General features: G+C 41.9%; 1 protein-coding gene, 1 long non-coding RNA gene and 1 pseudogene across 9 annotated transcripts in view; 1 reads left to right on the top strand and 2 right to left on the bottom strand.

The window, feature by feature from the left end:
* The window catches only part of LOC143660648 (uncharacterized), a 45,859-nt gene extending 40,712 nt beyond the window's left edge, over positions 1 to 5,147 (bottom strand). For all 8 annotated transcript variants that reach the window (XR_013164159.1, XR_013164158.1, XR_013164162.1 and 5 more), the window contains exon 1: positions 5,040 to 5,147. This is a non-coding gene — a long non-coding RNA (uncharacterized LOC143660648). The remainder of the gene's footprint in view (positions 1 to 5,039) is intronic.
* Positions 740 to 4,873, top strand: LYG1 (lysozyme g1). The gene is made up of 5 exons (XM_077133877.1): positions 740 to 782; positions 2,480 to 2,584; positions 3,561 to 3,754; positions 4,158 to 4,290; positions 4,500 to 4,873. The coding sequence occupies exons 1-5, from the start codon at positions 740 to 742 to the stop codon at positions 4,616 to 4,618; spliced, it is 594 nt and encodes a 197-aa protein (XP_076989992.1). The 3' UTR covers positions 4,619 to 4,873.
* Positions 5,148 to 13,358: 8,211 nt separating the features above from the next.
* Positions 13,359 to 14,026, bottom strand: LOC143661085 (ubiquitin-conjugating enzyme E2 D3 pseudogene; annotated as a pseudogene).
* Between the last annotated feature and the right edge of the window lie 5,749 nt (positions 14,027 to 19,775).

Raw genomic sequence — 19,775 nt, 5'->3', positions numbered from 1 at the left:
CCTTCCTCCCTCTAAGGCAAATAGTCTATTTCTACAGTACTGAAGTGAAAATTCTCCTCTAACTTGAAAAAAAAAATCCAAAATCAGAGAAATCACTAATACAAAAACACTTCTATATCAATGAAGAGACTATTGGGTTACAGCACATGCAACACAAAGTTGCTTTGTAGGGACTGGAGTCAGTATTTCTTGTTGCTGGGAATCAGTCTCTTCACTGAAAAATCTAACGTCTGATAACTACTGAGTCCATGCGGACCAAGTCAGTTTTTTTTTTTTTTTTTTTTTTCTAAAGGAAAGACAGAGAGAAGGAAGGAAGGATAGAAGGAAGGAAGGAAGGAAGAAAGGGAAACATCTTTAAACATTTTCTTGTTTTATTGTATTCTGTTTCTCCGTTTTTGTTACATGGGCTGGGGCCGGGAATCGAACCGAGGTCCTCCGGCATAGCAGGCAAGCACTTTGCCCGCTGAGCCACCGCGGCCCGCCCACCAAGTCAGTTTTTTAAGCTAATTTTAATGGCTCTCAAGCTGAGAGGATGGACAGAGTACATGCCTTACTTTTGCTTTTTTGTTATCATTGAAATAATTACTTTTCTTAGTTCAGACAGAGAAATTTCCTCCTTTCTCTTTTCCTCCCTTTCCGTAGAAATGTTATATGTTGTCATAGCTATTAATATTTTCACATCTTTAAGCTAAGTTTTATTCTGCAATTATTTCAGGACCTGTTGAGCCAGCTCGTCGATATGTCTGCCCTGTGGCTGCTTCTGGGCCTCCTGGCCATCACTCGTGAGTGGGTTTCACTTTCTCCAAGTGACCTTGGACATGGGAAGGATAAGCATAGGGATGTACAGTACTTCTGGTACTTGAAACTAAATGGAAACCATTATATTTCTCCTAGGCTTTCTAACAAATCCTGGAGTTGGTTACAGTCATTGACATGCAATTTCTTCCCTGCTTGCCCCCCGAAAAGAACAGGCTTGACCAGAATGTGAGGTGGACTGAAAACAGCTTTACTTAAGGCTGGACTTTCAATATGCAGCATTGATAATGGTCATAGTCTCACTATAAAAGCTCATTCACTGAAAGTATTATCTGCTGTTTTCTTAATTGAATTTATTCATACACGACACATTTCCACAGAAGACTTTCAGGTGGTTTGCCATTAGAAGACTAATAATTTAAACTGGCATCAAGGGAATCATACAAAGGAGATGTGACTAAGAGACTGATCTGGCGGCCGTCATGGAACTTCAGTTTTAGTTTTAGTGTTCCATGGGGCAAAAAGGGAACATGCATGATTCTTGATAAATTATAGGAGGAAGCTTAGTTCCTCAAGAGAGGGAAGCTTTTTCTTGATTCTATAGTCTAAAAATTTCTCATATGGAGTCTTATATCCATTCATTTATTTATTGACCCATTAATTCAATGAATATTTTTAAATTTCTGTGAGTTGCTAAGCAGTGGGAATGGAAGGAATTTCAAGGGGCAAGGGTGATTAAGGTTATAGAATATTGGCCACCAGTCACAAAGGTGAAAGTATACTGATTTAAAAAGTTAAATGCACACATTGACTTGTTTTTTAGTACACTCACAGAAGCCAGGTATTTTCATTTTTACATTTCTCTGAGATTATGCCTCAGAAGTTTGTAAAGCAGAAATATTTACTCCAAAATACTAGTATTTTCAGATGTCAACTCAATGAAGTTTTTAGTAAAAAAAATAGAACCTTAAAATGTATTTATGGGATGCACAGCTGGTTCAGTGGTAGAATGCTCGCCTGCCATGTGGGAGAACCAGGTTTGATTCCCAACCCATGCACCCCTCCCTCAAAAAATGTATTTATGAAAGTGTACAATAGATATATGATGATATGCAACAGATATGTCTCCATGGATCTCCAAGATCATGCATGAAGATTTGATTATAAAATCTACTTCAAGGATCAAAATAGATAAAAAGAAGTCTAATGAAAAGTCCTTACAGGCTTACACAGGCACAAGGCGGTCTCTTGCTCCTCACTCAAGAGCCATCTTCTTGGTGTGAATTCACGGTGTCAATACCAGGCAATGCTCCCCACTTTAGGGCCTTTTTGGAACCCGGATTTTATCCATTTTTTCATCCAGGGCAAACAAATATCTCACCAGACCCACGAGTTAGAGGAGTATCTGAACAAGAAGTGTTCAGAGCTCAAGTAAGATATGGGTGAGGACTGGCTTATAGGGCCCAGAGCTTTGCGAGGAGTCTAAGGACTATAAAAGTTTCTTATGTCCACAGGACAGGAGGTAAACATTTAGTATCAAACGGTTTCTGTGGTAATATCTTAACATACTGTAAAATTTCCAAAATGTTTCAGTTACAGAGTGAAGTTCTTATTGTTGTTTTGACTACAGTAATTATTGTCCATGTCACTTTCGTTATGAACAGAAGGATGACCAGAACTAGTCTAGTTTAACGGCTTGTGCTCAAATATTCTCACTGTGCAGACTCAGCTGAAAGCAGCAACTGGGGATGCTATGGAAACATCCGAACCTTCGACACCCCTGGGGCGTCCTGTGGAATTGGAAGACGACAAGGATTGAACTATTGTGGTAGTTATACTCACTGTCCTCTCCCGCCCTCTGCCTCCTCTTTCTCTCTCTCTCTCTCAGAAGGCAGAGCCCTAGTGGCTATTGTGACTTCCATGGTTTTTTCTCCTTCCCTTTATATGCTACCCCCGATGTCCCGTCCTTCCCCTAGGCTTTGATCCTCCCTACATGTCCTATGGGCCCCCACTGTCTCCCACAGCCCCAAGCTATGGGGTGGTGGGGAGAGCCCTGGACTTGGATTCCAAATACCTTGTCTTAGTTGTGGTTCTACTTTCTGAACAAGTTGCTTACTTCTCTGGGCCTGCATTGAATTGGGGATAACACTACTTTTCAGTGTTATAAATTCTGATCGCTCTATGTGGATGAGAGTGATTTTTATACCATAAAAGTGCTCAGGAGGTAAGTGGCTAGCCAGACACACCACTGTTATTGTTATTTTATAAAGATCTAAGGTCACACAGTATCCTAAAAATGATTTCTGGTGTCACTTTAGAGTGGAAAGTGAGCAAAACTATTGAGGGAGACTCTCCAAGGACTTATTGAAGGGTTTGGGAGAATTTCTCCTTCGCATCTTGTACCCATTGCAGCTGATAAATGGACACTTTTTACCAAATAACCCTGTCTGGGATGCTTCACACGGGGCCAGGGGGGCCTGTGCCGACGGGAATTGTCCTGGATGGGCCTGAGCATTCCCCAAGAGACTCGCTCAAGGGGCACTACCATGCCTGGCAGCCACAGAGGACCCCTGCTCAGGGAACACCAAACCAGGCTCACAGGAGGAAAGCAAGAAGTCAGGGAGTGACCCAGAGGGATCTAAGACTGAAGCTTGTGCTTCTCAGTCCTAGACCTCTACCCAGACGCTTGGTGTGTACATCCCACCCTTGAACTGTCACGTCACTGTGAGTCACACCAAACCCCATCAGCCAAGCAGCACACTAAAAAAAATTAAATTAAACTCTTCCTCTTGTGCTTGCCTTAGGAGTCCGTGCTTCTGAAAGGCTGGCCGAAATAGACATGCCATACCTGCTCAGGTACCAACCCATGATGCGCACCGTTGGCCAAAGATATTGTGTCGATCCTGCAGTGATCGCCGGCGTACTGTCCAGACAATCTCACGGTGGCAAAGTTCTGGTCAACGTGGGCAGTGCGGCCGACAGCATCGGGGTGGTGCAGGTAAGTGCCCATCAGTTAACGGGACGGCAGCAGCTCCACGGAGCAGCACAGCCTGAAGGCCACCGTGTGCCTTTTGCTTTCCTTGGTTGATGGCACTCCCAGAGAGCTCCCTGGAGCCGCGAGAGCTTGGCTCTGCTTCAGAGATTTGGGCAGTGACAGTTCTGATTCACTTAGGGCCATAAGTGCTTTTCAGAGCAACCTGTGTGGTGTTTCTAGGATATTGCCCACGGTGCTCTAGGGAGAACTTCCGACTAGGCAGTGGTACAGGAGAAAGATGTCAGGCTTTGGAGCTGAGAAAGGCCTGGGAGTGGATCCTTGCTCTGTTATTCTGTAGGAGCATGACTTCCGAATCCATGAAGCCACGTCATACTTCCACCTGTTTTTTCCTGTCTTCTCCCTCCAGGACCCTGAAATTTATGCTCCCAGATCCTGGCTTACCGAATCCCAGGTTGCTGAGATAACTGGACTTCTCGTTGTTAGAATCAAAGACGTGCAGAGGAGGTTTCCAACCTGGACCCCAGACCAGTATTTGAGAGGTACGTGTAAGCCACCTGGCTGGTTGTTTTACAACACAGAATTAATAAGGCCAGATGCAATACACTCCATGAGATTCCTCCAAACCCTCATAGCCTCCTGACAGGCAATTAGGATAGAGTATCTGAGTTAGCTGGTGAGCATACTATATCAGCCAGGAGTTGCTGGGTCAGTTCTAATGGCTATCACGGTCATGTCACATTCCTTCCAGGCGGCCTCTGTGCCTATGGGGGAGGAGTTGGCTATGTCACGAGCAGCCAGGACCTGAGCTGTGACTTCTGCAACGACGTCCTTGCACGAGCCAAATTCTACAAGAGGCACGGCTTCTAAGGCTTCGGGTCAAACCAAAGGGATTATCACACATGAGGCCTCAATTGTTCTATAAATAAAACCAGTCGCTGGGCTTGGCAACTGTGCATCTAAGTTGGACCTGAAGAGCCTCAAAGTAACATGAATTACATTAAAGGAAGAATTGAAAACGGTGTTTTGTGGTCTGCGTGTGTGTGTATATGTGTATGTGTGCGCGTACTAAGGGGCTTGGTCCTTTTAAAGATATTTCTGTGGTGCTTACCTGAAATGTAGATTTCTGTAAAATGAACCCTACACCTCTATGAGTAGCCTTGCCACAGTTAGCAAATGAAAATACAGAAAGCCTGGTGACATTTGAATTTCAGACGGTTCCAGCCAAGCCCAACCCCCAAACCAAACAGCACACCAGAGAGATTAGCCCTGAATTTTACTAGAGACTTACAGACAGGAAAATAATTCTTCTCATCGGCGGCCGATTGGGAAACTATGCGCGCAGCCGACCAAGACCGGAGAAAGAGTGTGCCAAGATGGCGGTGGGGGAGTGGGAGGCTTATAAAGGTCCACAGAGTCCCGCGAGATTTGGCTGCCTCGGAGTCTCAGCAGCGTCCTGCGAGAGTTTCCTACCCAGGGTGAGTAGGGCGGGGGAGTTTTCTTGAACAGCCGTGTTTGGTCACGTGGGCAGCAATGGGCTTGAGGCCCCACCCCTTCCCTAAAAGAGGGAGTCCCGACCTTTGGGCGGCCACAACTCACCCCGACGCGGCGCTTTGTGTTGACCCTAGGACAGACACCCATTCATATTCCCCCATGGTGTGAGAGACAACGGAACATTAGAAGCCCCGCACACAGGGATAACCACCCAGCAAAGTGATGCCCTGATGGCCAAGAAAGGAAATAAACCTTTCTACTGAGAATTGATAAAACCTGTGATTTTAATCCTACCTGAGAAGATTCTTTCCGGATTTTCCAATGTGCTGAATTCTGCCAGGCCAGCAGGATATACTCTACGCTGTCCAAATCACAGGGGTCACAGTCCAAGGCAGGCTGGTGGCACCCAACAGTGGCAGTTCAATGCACACGCAGCACTGAGATTTATTGTGCATATAGGTTACCGAAGAAGCCTCTTGCAAAAGGTATTTGATTTGCTACAACGCTAACAGCAAAAAGAATACAAGTTAAATTTCTATATATAAATTTCCTTATCCCCCTGCAATTGCAGGGAGCTTTCTGGAGTCAAATCCAGTTTGCCTGGGCATAAGTGTCCACAGAGTCATACATGCTGTGTTTTGGGGTATGGGGGTCCTGCATTGGTTACAGGTACAACTTTTGGCGTTTTGTGTATAAACTATGGTGTAAAACTTCAATTTTGGGTGACCCTGATAACCCGTGGGCTTAGAATTCCCAACCAGCACAGCTGCACCAGCCAGAACCATGGCCAATCAATCTTACTCTCCTTAGTTTCTAATGGTAGTGGCACAGGCAAGAGCGAGTTATCTTCATTATCTCTTTGTGGCTGCACGTTACAGGTCCTCTGACCTGAATTTGCAGCGCTTGCATGGGCTTCACCTTTACCAGTTCAGCAGGGGTGGGGGTGGCTGCTCAGCCAAGAACTCAGGCTGGGGAGGGCTGGATATGTCCACTGCTGCCGAGAATGCTTATCATCTTTTAACTGCTCTTTTAAAAAGCGATTCATCTTTTTAAAAGCCGATTCATCTTTTCAATTAGCCCCACTGCTGTGGGGTTGTAAGGAAAATGAAATTGTTCCACCCAAGCACAGAGAGTACCAGAGCAGAGCACGCGCTGGTCAGAAGACTGGTGTGGTAGTTAGATTCAGTTGTCAACTTGGCCAGGTGAAGGCACCTAGTTCTGTTGCTGTGGACATGAGCCAATGGTACGTGAATGTCATCTGTTGCTGATTACATCTGCAGTCCACTAGGAGGCATGCCTGCTGCAATGAATGACGTTTGACTTAATTGGCTGGTGCTTAAATGAGAGAGGTCAACTTAATACAGCCCAAGCAGCTCAGCATACCTCATCTCAGCACTCGCAGCTCAGCCCAGGCCTTTGGAGATGCAGAAAGGAAGCACCCCAGGGAAAGTTGTTGGAACCCAGAGGCCTGGAGAGAAGGCCAGCAGAGACCATCCTGTGCCTTCCCACGTAAGAAAGAACCTCAGTGGAAAGTTAGCTGCCTTTCCTCTGAAGAACTAACAAAATAAATCCCCTTTTATTAAAAGCCAATCTGTCTCTGGTGTGTTGCATTCCGGCAGCTAGCAAACTAGAACACCTGGCCTGACTGTAAGTCCCCTAAGGGACGGGCCCTGACCCCTGGCCACCACTCAGATAAACAATGAACATGTGTATATATATATATATATATATATATATATATATATTCTTTTTTTTTCATATAAGTCCCATACAACATTTGGGACATAGTTAATCAAAAATATTATTCATTGTGTATCTGAAATTCAAATTTAACTGGGTTTCCGGTATTCTACCCTACCATTGACTTCTTTGATAAAAGGCAAATTTTAATCGAAAAGCTTTAAGGAGAAAAAAATGAAGCCATCTCTTGCTGGAACACTTTGCATCACTTCTTAGCTTTGTCACATTTTCTTAACCTTGCTTGTCTCTCTGTCATCTGAATTCACCTCCTCCTTCCCTGTCCTTTCTTGGATCACAAGACCTTCTCCTTCACCCACATCTCCCAACTTCCCACACAAAATCTCTGGAATTCAGCTAAACCATCTGTTGTTTGGGGACTACAGGATAGTAATCTGTCAGTTAATGTCGTTATCAAATACACCAAGTACATCAACCATGTTAATTATTTAATTTGGGACTTTGTTTTCTGGAAAAGTCATCAATGTCTCATTCTATCAGTTGTGCAATATCAATATTCTATGGAGTATATATGCATGCATACACACACAAATACATATGCTTAAAGAGTGGCATTCTAAAAAAAAAAAGAGTGGCATTCTAAAACTATTGTCATTATTTCAAATAGGTTTAGTTAATCCCCAAACTTTTTTTTTTTGAATCAACTACTATGTGTTCCTCTCTCCCAAGCACTGTACTAGAGTCTCTGCCCTCAGGAAATATCACATCAGAAAATTCGGTTGGGGAGAGAAGCCCGCACAAAAGTGAGGAGGAGAGCCGCCCACAGGTGGGCACAGGTACAGGGGCAGGATCTGCACCAGGTGACAGGGAGGTCTCACCTAAGAAGCCTGGCGTGCCCTTGATCCCCTCCAGTGCTGCTGCCTTCTTGTTCTCTCCACCTTCCAAGACCCACTCTCACGATTGGGTCCAGCAAACTGGTTCCCATCAAGGAGAACACCTCAGTTCAAGGAGAACTGAAAAATGGAGAAGGCAAGACTTATAGTCCCTGCCCACAAAGGCTTCTTTTCTAGGCCAAATACAGATATACTAACAGGACACAATAAGCAAAATTTCTCTAAGAAAGTTTTCATTTTTACCTATATGACACATGAACCTAATCAAATGATGGGTGATGGTGATGGTGGTAAGGATGATGATGATGATGATGATGATGAGTGTATGGTTTTGCCTGGGACTGATGATTTTCCCGGGATGTAGGACCTTCAGTGCTGAAACTAGGAAAGTCCAGAACAAGTTGGCTACCCTAACTGGATATTAGTGGAAGTATCTGAGAACGTGTGAGAACAGTTGTCTTCTCCCCACCTTCTCTCCTCCTCCTTCTCTTACTTTTGTTGCTGCCTTAATGCTGGATGAGGGGTGGGGTGCGGTTTGGACATCACTAGTATTTTCTGAAGGGACAGAAAATGATAAACATTTTGTGATTTACAATCGGCAAAATGTTACAACACAGTGAAGAGTATATATCTGGAAACTGAGTAAGCGTCGTCAGCTTTCTAACCTGGGAGCTGTCCCTGTGACATGTAAAAGCCTGGGAAGTGAGCATCCCTATCTCCCCATCACTGCAGGAGTTTGAGGCATCTTTATCTGAGCTCTGTCATAGGCTTGTAATAGAGATAAGAGAAGTTTTATTATTTCTCCCAATAAAGTTGAATTTAGGATAAACTATGAAAGAATGTACAACAAATGGTGCTGTTTAAGGACAGGCTGTTACAGGATAAGTTGTTGATACTCATAAGAACATGTGTGTGTGATAGCCAAAATTAGAGCAGCATAGTAGGCTTATGATTTCTTGGAATTTGGTGGAATTTCTTTTTTTTCTTTCTAATCTCTTTGCAATGATCAATGAGACCTGTGGTACTTTGGTTTATTCTTATTCAATAAAAAACTGCTTGCTTTCCTTTCGATGTTTTCTGCAGCGGATTCTCTGGGTTGGCCAGAAAATACAAACAGTACAAAGAAAAGATTGTTTAGTTTAAAGGTTATCACACAGACAGACAGTCAGCTATGTGGGTAGAGGACTTACGTCCCAGAACATTAAAGTTTATTTAAAAAAAAAAAAAGTACTTAAAGTTTTCATCAGGGTGTTAATTCCTGCCCGGAAGGAACTCGTGAGTTAAAACACAGAAAAAGTTTCTGTCCCAGACCAGATACCATGTAAAATCATGTTCACAGCTGAGCTGTGTAGTAACCCAGGATAACTTAAGTTTCTTGAATAACTTCTTGTTTTCCCTGGAATTAATAATCATGCTTTGTTTGCTTGCTACCTTAATTTTCTCTACACTCATCACTAATTCAGTTCTGAATCTCCTCTTATATCAGGGTTTCTATCAATTCTTCTTCATGAAGAATTCTCTCCAAGAGCCTTCTGATCTGCTCTGCTCTGAAACAGGTCCAAAGACTCCAGGAAAATCCTGGGATCCACTTCACCAATCATTCCTCTGTGGCTGACCTATACTACACCTTCCATTTTTTTTTCTCTCTCTTTATTAGTCTCTCCCTTTGTCTTCACAGAACACACTGTTGAGAAATGCCTGGTTTTAATCCCTTGCATGTGGTATGTCCCCTGCTCCTCTTTAAAAGATTGTAGGATTTTCTCTTTGTCTCCAGTGTTTGACATTTTACAGTGATGATATGCGGCATTCTAATTTTCTTCATTGAACTGGCTGCTCTTGGGATAAAAAATGTATTTTGTTGGTAATTTCCTCCCCTCCATTTTTCTCTCTCCTTCCTTCTGTTATTCAGTATAGACCTTCTGGACTTGTCCTCTAATTTTCTGATTTTTTTCTCTCCTCTTTTTCCTCTGTCCTTTTGTTTTATTTTCCAGGAAATTCCCTTATTTTTATCTTCTAAGTTTTCTAATAAGTGTTCATTTCTGCTGTCGTGTTCCAAGACCTCTTGTTGTTCTCTCAATGATCTTTTTTTATAGCATCTTGCTTTTGTTTTATGAATGCAATATCTTTTCTTTTCTGTATGAGGATATTGAGAGTCTTTGCCTCCCCCCACACGCACACATATTCCCCACCCCCATACTTTCCTTCTCACATAACCTTTGTTTCTTTCTAGGTGATACTTGTAGTTTATTTTGTTTTGGTCTCTATATTACATGGTAGGGCCTTTCTTGGTTAATAGATGTCAGGAAATACTTGGTTATCAGCTCATGTTTACACAGGGGTTAATAAAAAGTTTATCGGAAGCTCTGAGCACAGAGAGAGGTTTATCAGCTGTGACCATCCCTGTAATGTGTCTTCTCAGGCTGTTTGTAGGGAAATCCTCCTTGCCTGGATTTTCAGATATTTCTTCTGGACTGCTCATATTCCTAAGAAATAACTCATCCAGTCTTCTATGTTCTTTAATCCAAGTAGGGAAGTAGGCTGAGAAATTCAGCATTCAAAGTGCATTTTACTTAATTTCCCTATTTTCTGTCCAATACCCCCTGCCCCTTTCCAAGTGCGCCAGGTAGCTTCTGAATTACCCTCTCCAGAAGTGACATCTCTGTGGGATCAGAGAAATGATCGTATGGTTTCAGCTGCTTCCCACTCACCTTTCAACCTTACTTCACGCCCCTTCACCCTCCCTCTGAGACATGACAGCACTGTCATGTGCTGCGTCTTTTGATGATTTATTTGGCACTGCGAAACCAAGTTGGTTCTTTGCTTCTACTGCCAAGCCAGGATTTCCCTTTCTTCTTTTTTTTTTTTTTTTCTGAGTTAAAACAATTTTTTATTCCTGGAAAATTTCCAGTAGATTAGGTATTCCATGTTTATATTAAAATGAATGAGAGAAACACAGGTCTTACGTGCATCCCCAAAAGAGTCCTTAACAATACTCAATCCTTTTTAACAGACAAAAATAAAGAAAATGAACCTGCTAAATATCAGCAATTCATAGTTATAATTTCATCACATTTTAGAAAAATATTTTGACTGAGATTTTTTGAGGGGGTTAACACAAAATCATCTAAATTTTTATTAAAAGATTATTTTTGATTTCTAATGGTAACAGTTTTAGTAACCTGGAAGACTCCTATCTACAACTCAAGTCTACCTATTGATTTTGCATATTAACATTGGCAGTAACCAATCATTTCTAAACCCAATGATATTTCTGATGGGAATTTTTTTAAAAATGTATTTTATTGAGATATCTTCATATACCATACAGTCCATCCAAAGTATAGACTCAGTGGCTCACAATACCAACACATAGTTGTGTATTCACCACCATCATCATTTTTAGAATATCTGCATCACTCTGGAAAAAGAAATAAAAAGAAAAAAAGAAAAGCCCCAGACATTGCATACCCCTTACCCCTCCCTCTCATTGACCACTATTATTGCATTCTATCCAATTACTTTTTACCCCTTATTCTCCATCATAATTATTTATTTTTTTGTCCTTATTGTTTTACTCATCTGTCCATACACTGGATAAAGGGAGCATGAGCCACAGGTTTTCACAATCACACTGTAAAAGCTATATGGTTATGCAATCATCTTCAAGAATCAAGGCTACAGGAATACAGGTCAACAGTTTCAGTATTTCCTGCTAGCTGTTCTAATACACTAAAAACTAAACAGGGATATCTATATAATATATAAGAATAACCTCTTGACTCTATTTGAAACCTCTCAGCCACTGAAACTTACTTTGTCTCATTTCTCTCTTCCCATTTTGGGTCAAGAAGGATTTCTCAATCATATGATGCCAGGTCCCGGCTCATCCCTGGGAGTCATGTCCCCTGTTGCCAGGGAGGTCTGCACCCCCGGGAGTCATGTCCCTCGTAGCGGGTAGGACAGTGAGTTCACCTGCCAAGTTGGCTGGATGTAGTTGTTCTCGCAGTGAGGATTTCCCTTTCTTATGTCTGTTTTGTCAATGACTGTCCATCTGCTTTCCAGCTTCCAACTGTTTTGCTTTTATCTATCAAAAGTCTGATCTTCTCTGAGGACCAGTAGTTACCAACCAGAATTCCTAGTTTCTGCTGTTTCCCTCTCTCTCTCTATTGTAACTTTAGAGAAGCTGGTAGATCCTTTGCACTGGTTTGAAACTTTTATGTTTCAAACTTTTATGTTTTTACCAGAAAAAAAAAAACTTTAATCCAATTTTTGGGGTGCAGGCTTATAGATGGAATCATTTGATTAGATTGTTTCCATGGAGATGTGACCCTACCCATTCAAGGTGGGTCTTAATCCGCTTACCAGAGTTCTTTGAGAGAGGGACATTTTGGAGAGAGCATGGACATTTGGTGATACGGAAGGAATACACCCCAGGAAATGCCAGAGCGAGCCTTTTGAAACCAGAAGCAGGAGAGAAGTGGTGGCAAACATTGCCATGCACCTTCCCATGAAACAGAGAAACCTGGGACCCGATGGATCTTCCTTGAGTGAAGGTACCTCTTGTTGATGCCTTAATATGGACATTTTCATGGCTGACTTTAGAACTGTAAATTTGTGACATAATAAATTTCCATTGTAAAAGCCAATCTATTTCTGGTACATTGTATTCTGGCAGCATTCGCAAACTGAAACATCCCTCATCCTGTGGATTTATGCTTTTTTTTTTTGATTTGTGCAACTTTTTTGAAGAAAAATAAATCACTTACTAGCAGAGCTATTAGTTGATCACTCATCCATTGACAACTTGCATCGTTTATTCAGTGCTATATTAAACAGAATATTGGAAGATAGATTAACTAATAGCTCCAAGCTTCCTAACAATTTAAATGAAAATTACAAAATGTTTGAGACCCTATTTTGGAATACAAAGGGGGTTTGACTTCCAATTTCCATTCTCTGTAGAACAAGAACTGGTCATTCCTTTATTGACATGCATAAAATACATCACATTTTCTGTTCTGCTGATGCTATTAATTCAATATCAATTCTCCAGCCACATCAGTTATGAGCATAAAGTATATCATGTGACCTCACATTTCTAACAGTGGCAGGCTTAAACAAGAATGGGTGCTGCTATAGAGTAATGCTGTTCCCTTTGACGTGACCATTTCACATCCATCTCCCTCCCCTCAGATGACTTCTTCGGCATGTTAGAGCAGTGAGGAATGGTTTTAGTCTCATAACCAAGTTAGAGTGAAGACACTGGTCACAGAATACACATGCTCCATGTTTTAAAACATTCTGAATCTTGGGCAACTGTTCTCTTGTCACTACTTTACAGTTTCTGAAAGCAGTCATCGTCCAAAGCTGGAAGAACTTAAGTCTTCTCAGATGAGCATGTGAATGAATGGAGGGAGGTAAACAAAAAATAAAATTTAAAAAGATGAGGTCTGATAGGGGAGCAGCCGGATAAGAAAATCAAAAAAGGAGCAGTACTTTAAAGTTTATTCCAGCTGTCATGCAGGTTATTCTGCCTTTAAGGCATACTTCTGAGTCCATGCCTGAGGCAGTGTGTTGTACTTATCTCTGTCTGTTTTATGGATCCGGGCAGTCTCCAGCACTAGGGGGTCATCTCGGTTCGGATCACATAGCAGTGAACACGTGGATGAAACAACTTTTGAAACAGCTCAAGCAGGAGACCACTGTGATCAGAATGTCGAGACAAAATCTCCATTGCTGTTAATATTTGGATGATATTTTCTCGTTGTGAATGCAACCTTAGGTGGTTTGAAGGGGGAGGTGGTCTGTAGGAAAGTGAACTATCAAAAAAGACTACACCTTCTCTGTGTTATCACTTTATTTCTTTTTCTGTTGTCGTGCTATTTCTTTCTCTAAATCGATGCATATGTACTGAGAAATGATGACCATACACCTATGTGATGATATTAAGAATTACTGATTGCATATGTAGAATGGATTGATTTCTAATGTTGTGTTAGTTAATTTTTTTTAATTAATAAAAAAAAAAAAAAGACTACACCCCCTTGATATGGGCTGTCATCAGGTCCCATCATCGTGGCTTGGCAATGAAACATGTCATCCCCAACGGGACCTGCAGAGCATTGTGCTGGGGGTGGGGGTGGGGGGCATGGGCTAAATCACTAAGTTCCTTATTAATGCGTCTGAGCGCCATAGTCTGTGCTTTTCGACTGGCTCTGCACTGCCTTGGTGTGCGCTCCAAGGTCCGGCCCAAACTCGATTATCAGGGCGGCGGGGAAGGAGCGCATCTCCCTCTCACACCGGCTCTGCGGGACACAGGCGCGAGGGGTGGGGGCCTCCCTGCGCTGCGGCCTCGGACTCCTCCCTGGCCCTAGGCGCGCGCATCACAGCCACGAGACATCCGCTCTCGATTTCTGCATGGTTAAAATAAATTCCTTAGCTGCGCTTTTAGTGGGGTTTTGAAGGTGCAAACTTATATGCCTGCATTGAATCCACCATATTAACCTGGAAGTCTGGCTCTTGACCACTCCAAAATGTCATTTTAGGTGGAGTTTGGAGGATGAACAGGAGTTTGCCAGGAAATAATTAGGAAGGAGCATTTTAGGCAATAGGGAAAATATGAAAAGGCACAGTAGTTTGGAAAGGTAAATGCTTCTCAGAAAAATACAGGTAATTGCATATTGCTGGACCCTAAATTGCAAAAGGATTCTGGGAGATGGTTGTGGTTGGGCAGGGGCCAGATTTTGAACCAGTCCTTTAGGACATGCCAGGGGTCCTAGAACTTGTCCCAAAGGTGGAAGGGGGCCTTTGAAAGATTTTGAGCCTCCGCTGTGTTCAGGTTGGAGGGTTGGAAAAATCACTCCTGTAGCTGTGGGAAGGGAAGATGGCGAGAGGCAAGCAAGGAGGCATAAAAATGGATAAGGAAGCAAATGGGTAAGGAAGCTGTTGCTTGCGTGTCTGAGACCCAAAACAAGGCAGGGAAATAGGAAGGCTGTGAGCTCCAGAGAGAGTCAGGAGACAGCATCGACTATTATGGTGACTGGTTGCTTGGCAGTTTGTAAAAGTGCAACCATCTGATTGCCCCACAAGAGAAAGTGGGGCTTAGATATTTCTTTATCATTCTTCCTTCCTTCCTTCTCTCCTTCCTTCCTTCCTTCCTTCCTCCCTCCCTCCTCCCTCCCTCCCTTCCTTCCTTCCTCTCTCTTTAGCATCATCTAAGAATGTTTCTTTTTATTAGTGTGAGGTCTGAAAGAGGTTACCATCCTATTGCAAGTCTAGGGTTGTCTCTGTGGATAAGGAATTTTCCTTCAGAATCCCTGGTTTCTGCTGTTAATATCATACCTAGACCATGGCTGGTGGGTCCCTGCAGGTCCCTGTGGCAGATGGGCTCTGAGGTGGTCCCCAGAGGTTCCCTCCTCCCGATAGTCACACTCTCCTACCATCCCCTTCCCTAGCCTTGCTTCTAGCCGGTAGAATACAGTAAAGGGATGGAACATCATTTCTGTGATTGCAGCACAAAGGTTTAACACCCATCTAGATGACAAACTCTCTCCTTTGCTGATTTTGATGGCACACGATGCCATGTTGGGGAGACCCATGTGGCAAGGACCTGAGGCCCTCAGTCCAACAACCCTAAAGGAACACAATCCCTTCAGCAACCAAGTAAGTGCTCTTGCAAGCAGACACTTCCTCAGCCTTCAGGTGACACCCTTGGCTTGACCAACCACTTGATTGCAACCTTGTCAGAGACCCTGGAGCAGAGGACTCAGCAAAGCTGTGCCTGAACCCCTGGCCCATAGAAACGGTGAAATAACAAGTGTGGTTCCCTTAAGCCACTAAGTTTGTGGCTATTTGTCATGTAGCAATTGATAACTAATACAATCACTATCAAAGTAATGGCCAGTCTGCCCTACTTCTAAACGAAACCTGGTTATATTTTGGAATGGTAATCAGTTTGGAGAATGAAGTGGATTACCTAATTAGATAAATATAGTCATTGTTTCCCAAGCAAAAAAAAAAATCAATTATTTTTCATTTTGAAAATTTTCTGTAATCTTCCCTTTTTATTTTTGTCAAAGTAATATAAGCACATGGGGAGAATATAGAATTGTGTAAATAATAAAAAGCACACTACCCCTTCCCAGTCGGCAGTTACACTTCCTAGAGGCAACAATGCTTTTTTATTCTTGTATAGTATTTCATTCCAGTAGATGGATATACTGTACTTTAACGAATTTCCTAATGGAAATGTGGATAATTGCCATTCTTTTCCCCATCAACATTTTGTTATGGAAAATTTAAAACATATGGGAAGGTTGAAAATTTGTACCACCTAGGTTCTGCCTTAACATTTTACTGTACTGGCCTTATCACATAGCTATTCAACTACCTATCCCTCTAGGCAAATCCATCAATCCTTCAAACTAAATTGAAGACATCAGTTCCCTCCTTGTTAATACATCAGCATGCATGTCATGAACAGGAGTCCAACATTTGTACCCAGTTCTTTTTTATTTTTCTAGGAGGTAAGATTTATATACAGTGACATGCACAGGTATTGGGTGCACCCTTCAATGAGTCCCATACTCGCGTGCAACCTAAACCACAGTCAAGATACAAACTTTACCATCGCTCCAGAAAGTTCTCTCATGCCCTTTCCCAACCATTCTCCTCCCACCAAGGTAACCACTGTTCTAATTCTTCACACCATAGATTAATTTTTCATGTTCTAGAATTTCATGTATGTGGAATCGTATAGCATGCACTCTTTTTGCATTTCACTCAGCAAAATGTTTTTGAAATGCATCTGTGTTGTCGCATTTATCAGTCGTTCACTCCTTTTTCTTGTTGGCTAGGATTCCACGGAATGAATATACCAGTTCACACATGAATGGTCACCTGAGTTGTTTCCAGTTTTTGGCTGCTATGAATGAAGCTGCTACAAAAATTCTTACACAACTCTTTTTTGTGGGCATGTGTTTTTTTCACTTCTCTTGGAGTGAATTTCACTTCTCTAGGAGTGGAATTTCTGGGCCAAAGCAACTCGTATGAATCCCTTCCTTTGTAGCCCTTCTGATAGTTGACTCCTTAATGCTAAATAATGTGTTTTTTCTATTACTTTTTATTTTAAATTTTCCCAGATCTCAGCAGTTAGAATTGTATTAATTCATGAATTTTGGTACATGACATTCTATGTTCATCATTCCCTTGCTTTGCTTTGCATATAACTTTTATGGCTTCACATTTTGTTCGATTTTAGCTTTAAAAAGGGTACAATCCTGTTCTAGTTTGCTAGCTGCTGGAATGCAATACACCAGAAATGGAATGGCTTTTAAAAAGGGAAATTTAATGAGTTGCTAGTTTGCAGTTCCAAGGCCAAGAAAATGTCCCAATTGAAACAAGTCTATAGAAATGTCCAATCAAAGGCAGCCATGGACAGATACCTTGGTTCAAGAAGGCCGATGAAGTTCAGGGTTTCTCTCTCAAGTGAGACGGCACATGGCAAACACAGGGCTTCTCTCTCAGCTGGAAGGGCACGTGATGAATACGGCGTCATCTGCTAGCTTTCTCTCCTGGCTTCTGGCTTCATGAAGCTCCCCGGGAGGCATTTTCCTTCTTCATCTCCAAAGGTCGCTGGCTGGTGGACTCTCTGCTTTGTAGTGCTGCAGCATTCTCTGCTCTCTCCACATCTCTCTGAATCTCCAAAATATTTCCTCTTTTATAGGACTCCAGTAAACCAATCAAGACCCACTCAAATGGGTGGAGACATGTCATCCCCTAATCCAGTTTAACAACCATTCTTGACTAAATCACATCAACCAGGGAGATGATCTCATTACAGTTTCAAACATACAGTATTGAATAGAGACTATTCTACCTTTAAGAAATGGGATTTATATTAAAACATGGCTTTTCTTAGGGGGCATACTTCCTTTCAAACCAGCACAAATCCTCTATGTAATCTTATGAGATTTTTTTCACTGAAACATATATAGTTAAAGATTTTTCCATATTGTTGCACATCACTGAATTTCATTCATTTGAACTAGCTATAAAACATTGCATTTTGTGAGTTTAGCATGAATTATTCATCCACTCCTCCATCAATGAATATTATTTCGGTCATTTCTAAGTTTTTTGCTGCTATGAATGGTGTTCCTTTGAATGCACTCAAACATGTTTTCTGCAGTACACTTACGAGAATTTCTCCCCTATTTGACTTTCCTAGGACATACCAAGGACAAACATTAGGACAAGCCTGTTAATTGGGTTATTCAGACCTCCTGTATCTTTGATGATTTTTTGAGGGGTGGGTAGTGGCGGGGGTGCTTGACCTATCCATAATCAAGTCAGGAAAGCTGAAATTTCCCATTATGATGGTGGACATATGTATTGCTTAATATGTTCTCAAGACATCTTATTAGGTACTTACATGTTTAAGGTTGCTTATCTTAATGAATTTAACCTTGGTCATTATGTAGTGTCTCCATCTCTAATAATGCATTTTTATCTTGAGGCCTATTTTCCATGATGTGACGTAGCCACACCAATCTTCTCTCAGCTAATACTTGCCAGAGATATCTTTTAATTTGTTTACCTTCCAACTGGCATGTCCTTCAATGTTAGGTTTTATCTCTTTTCAAACAGCGTATGTGTGGATATAAACAAAAGTCCAATTTGTCACTAAATTCAATAAAGGATGAGTGTATTACAATTACATTTATTGTAATCATTCATGGATCTGAATCTATTTTTTTTTTGTCATCTAGGATTATTATTTCAGGTTGCATTCATTTTGTGTCTTTTCAGTTTTTTCTTATATTTAAAACAGAATAGGTATTCATAGCTCTTCCTGAATAAAGTAAGAAATTCACACCCTCTCACATTCTTGAGCTCTCCCTACCCCAAATCTCATCCAGGTGATCTCATCTTCACCTTCAATGCATGTAATTATGGATTTATTTTACTCCTTTTTTTTTTTAAGGTAACAAATAACTTTACCAAAGCATTTATTATTATTCCTTCATATACTTTTGTAGCCTTTCCTGGATTTGTTGTGCTTCTTTTTTAAGTACTTCATCCAAAACTATTTCCAGTGTGGCTCTTTGTGAGGCAAATCGTCTAAGGCCATATCTGCAGATGATGTTTTTATCATGCCCTTGTTTTGTCTGGATATAAAATTGTAGGTTCTAACTATTTCTTGTCAATATTTTTTAACATTAATATTGAACTTATTGTTAATTTTTTCCAATTGCACTGCAGTACATCCCAATGTGGATTTGTCCTCTCTCCCCTTTGCACTCTCTGGGCCCTTTCTATCTGAGGTTTTCACTCTTTTACTACTGGGAAATTCATATCCAGTATTCCTTCAAAGTGAATCCTCCTCTTTGTTTTAAATTCTCTCTCTTTCTGGGACTACTGTTATCTAGATTAACATCTGGATAACACTTCTGTTTCTATTCTTCATATCTCTTCACTTTTCCTTGACTTCAGTATTAAGCTGATTTAAAATTATCAGTTGGTCTGTTCTCGTATTTTTGCTTCTGATGGAATGCAAATGTTTTCCTTTTAAACTGTTCTCGTAATTCTGGCCCGCAAGCCGGTCTGCTCCAGATGTATTATCTGTGCGGGGTGCAGTGGAGACACAGACCCACCAGTGTGGCCCCAGGGGTGCAGGAACCGGGGGTGTTTCCTGGGAGAGAGACCTGGGCCCCAGGAGGGCGGGGGCAGGAAGGTGAGTCAGCCCCCACTTGCTTTGCTTCCTCAGGAGCCCAGGTTTTCCGTTCTGGGTTGATTAGACACCTGGGGGCACCTGGCCCAGGCTGCAGGTGTGGAGCAGACTTCGTTAGTCCCAAGGCACAGCCAAGTGGTGGTGATCAGGATAAAACCTCCAGTAGTTTCCTTCTGTTCTGTCCCCTGCAACCAACCTGGCTGTCTCCCAG

This window comes from Tamandua tetradactyla, chromosome 17, assembly GCF_023851605.1.
Source record: "Tamandua tetradactyla isolate mTamTet1 chromosome 17, mTamTet1.pri, whole genome shotgun sequence".
NCBI classification, from domain to species: Eukaryota; Metazoa; Chordata; class Mammalia; order Pilosa; family Myrmecophagidae; genus Tamandua; species Tamandua tetradactyla.
The sequence above is the reverse complement of the archived record's forward strand: the minus strand, read 5'-3'. Positions and strand labels throughout refer to the sequence as shown.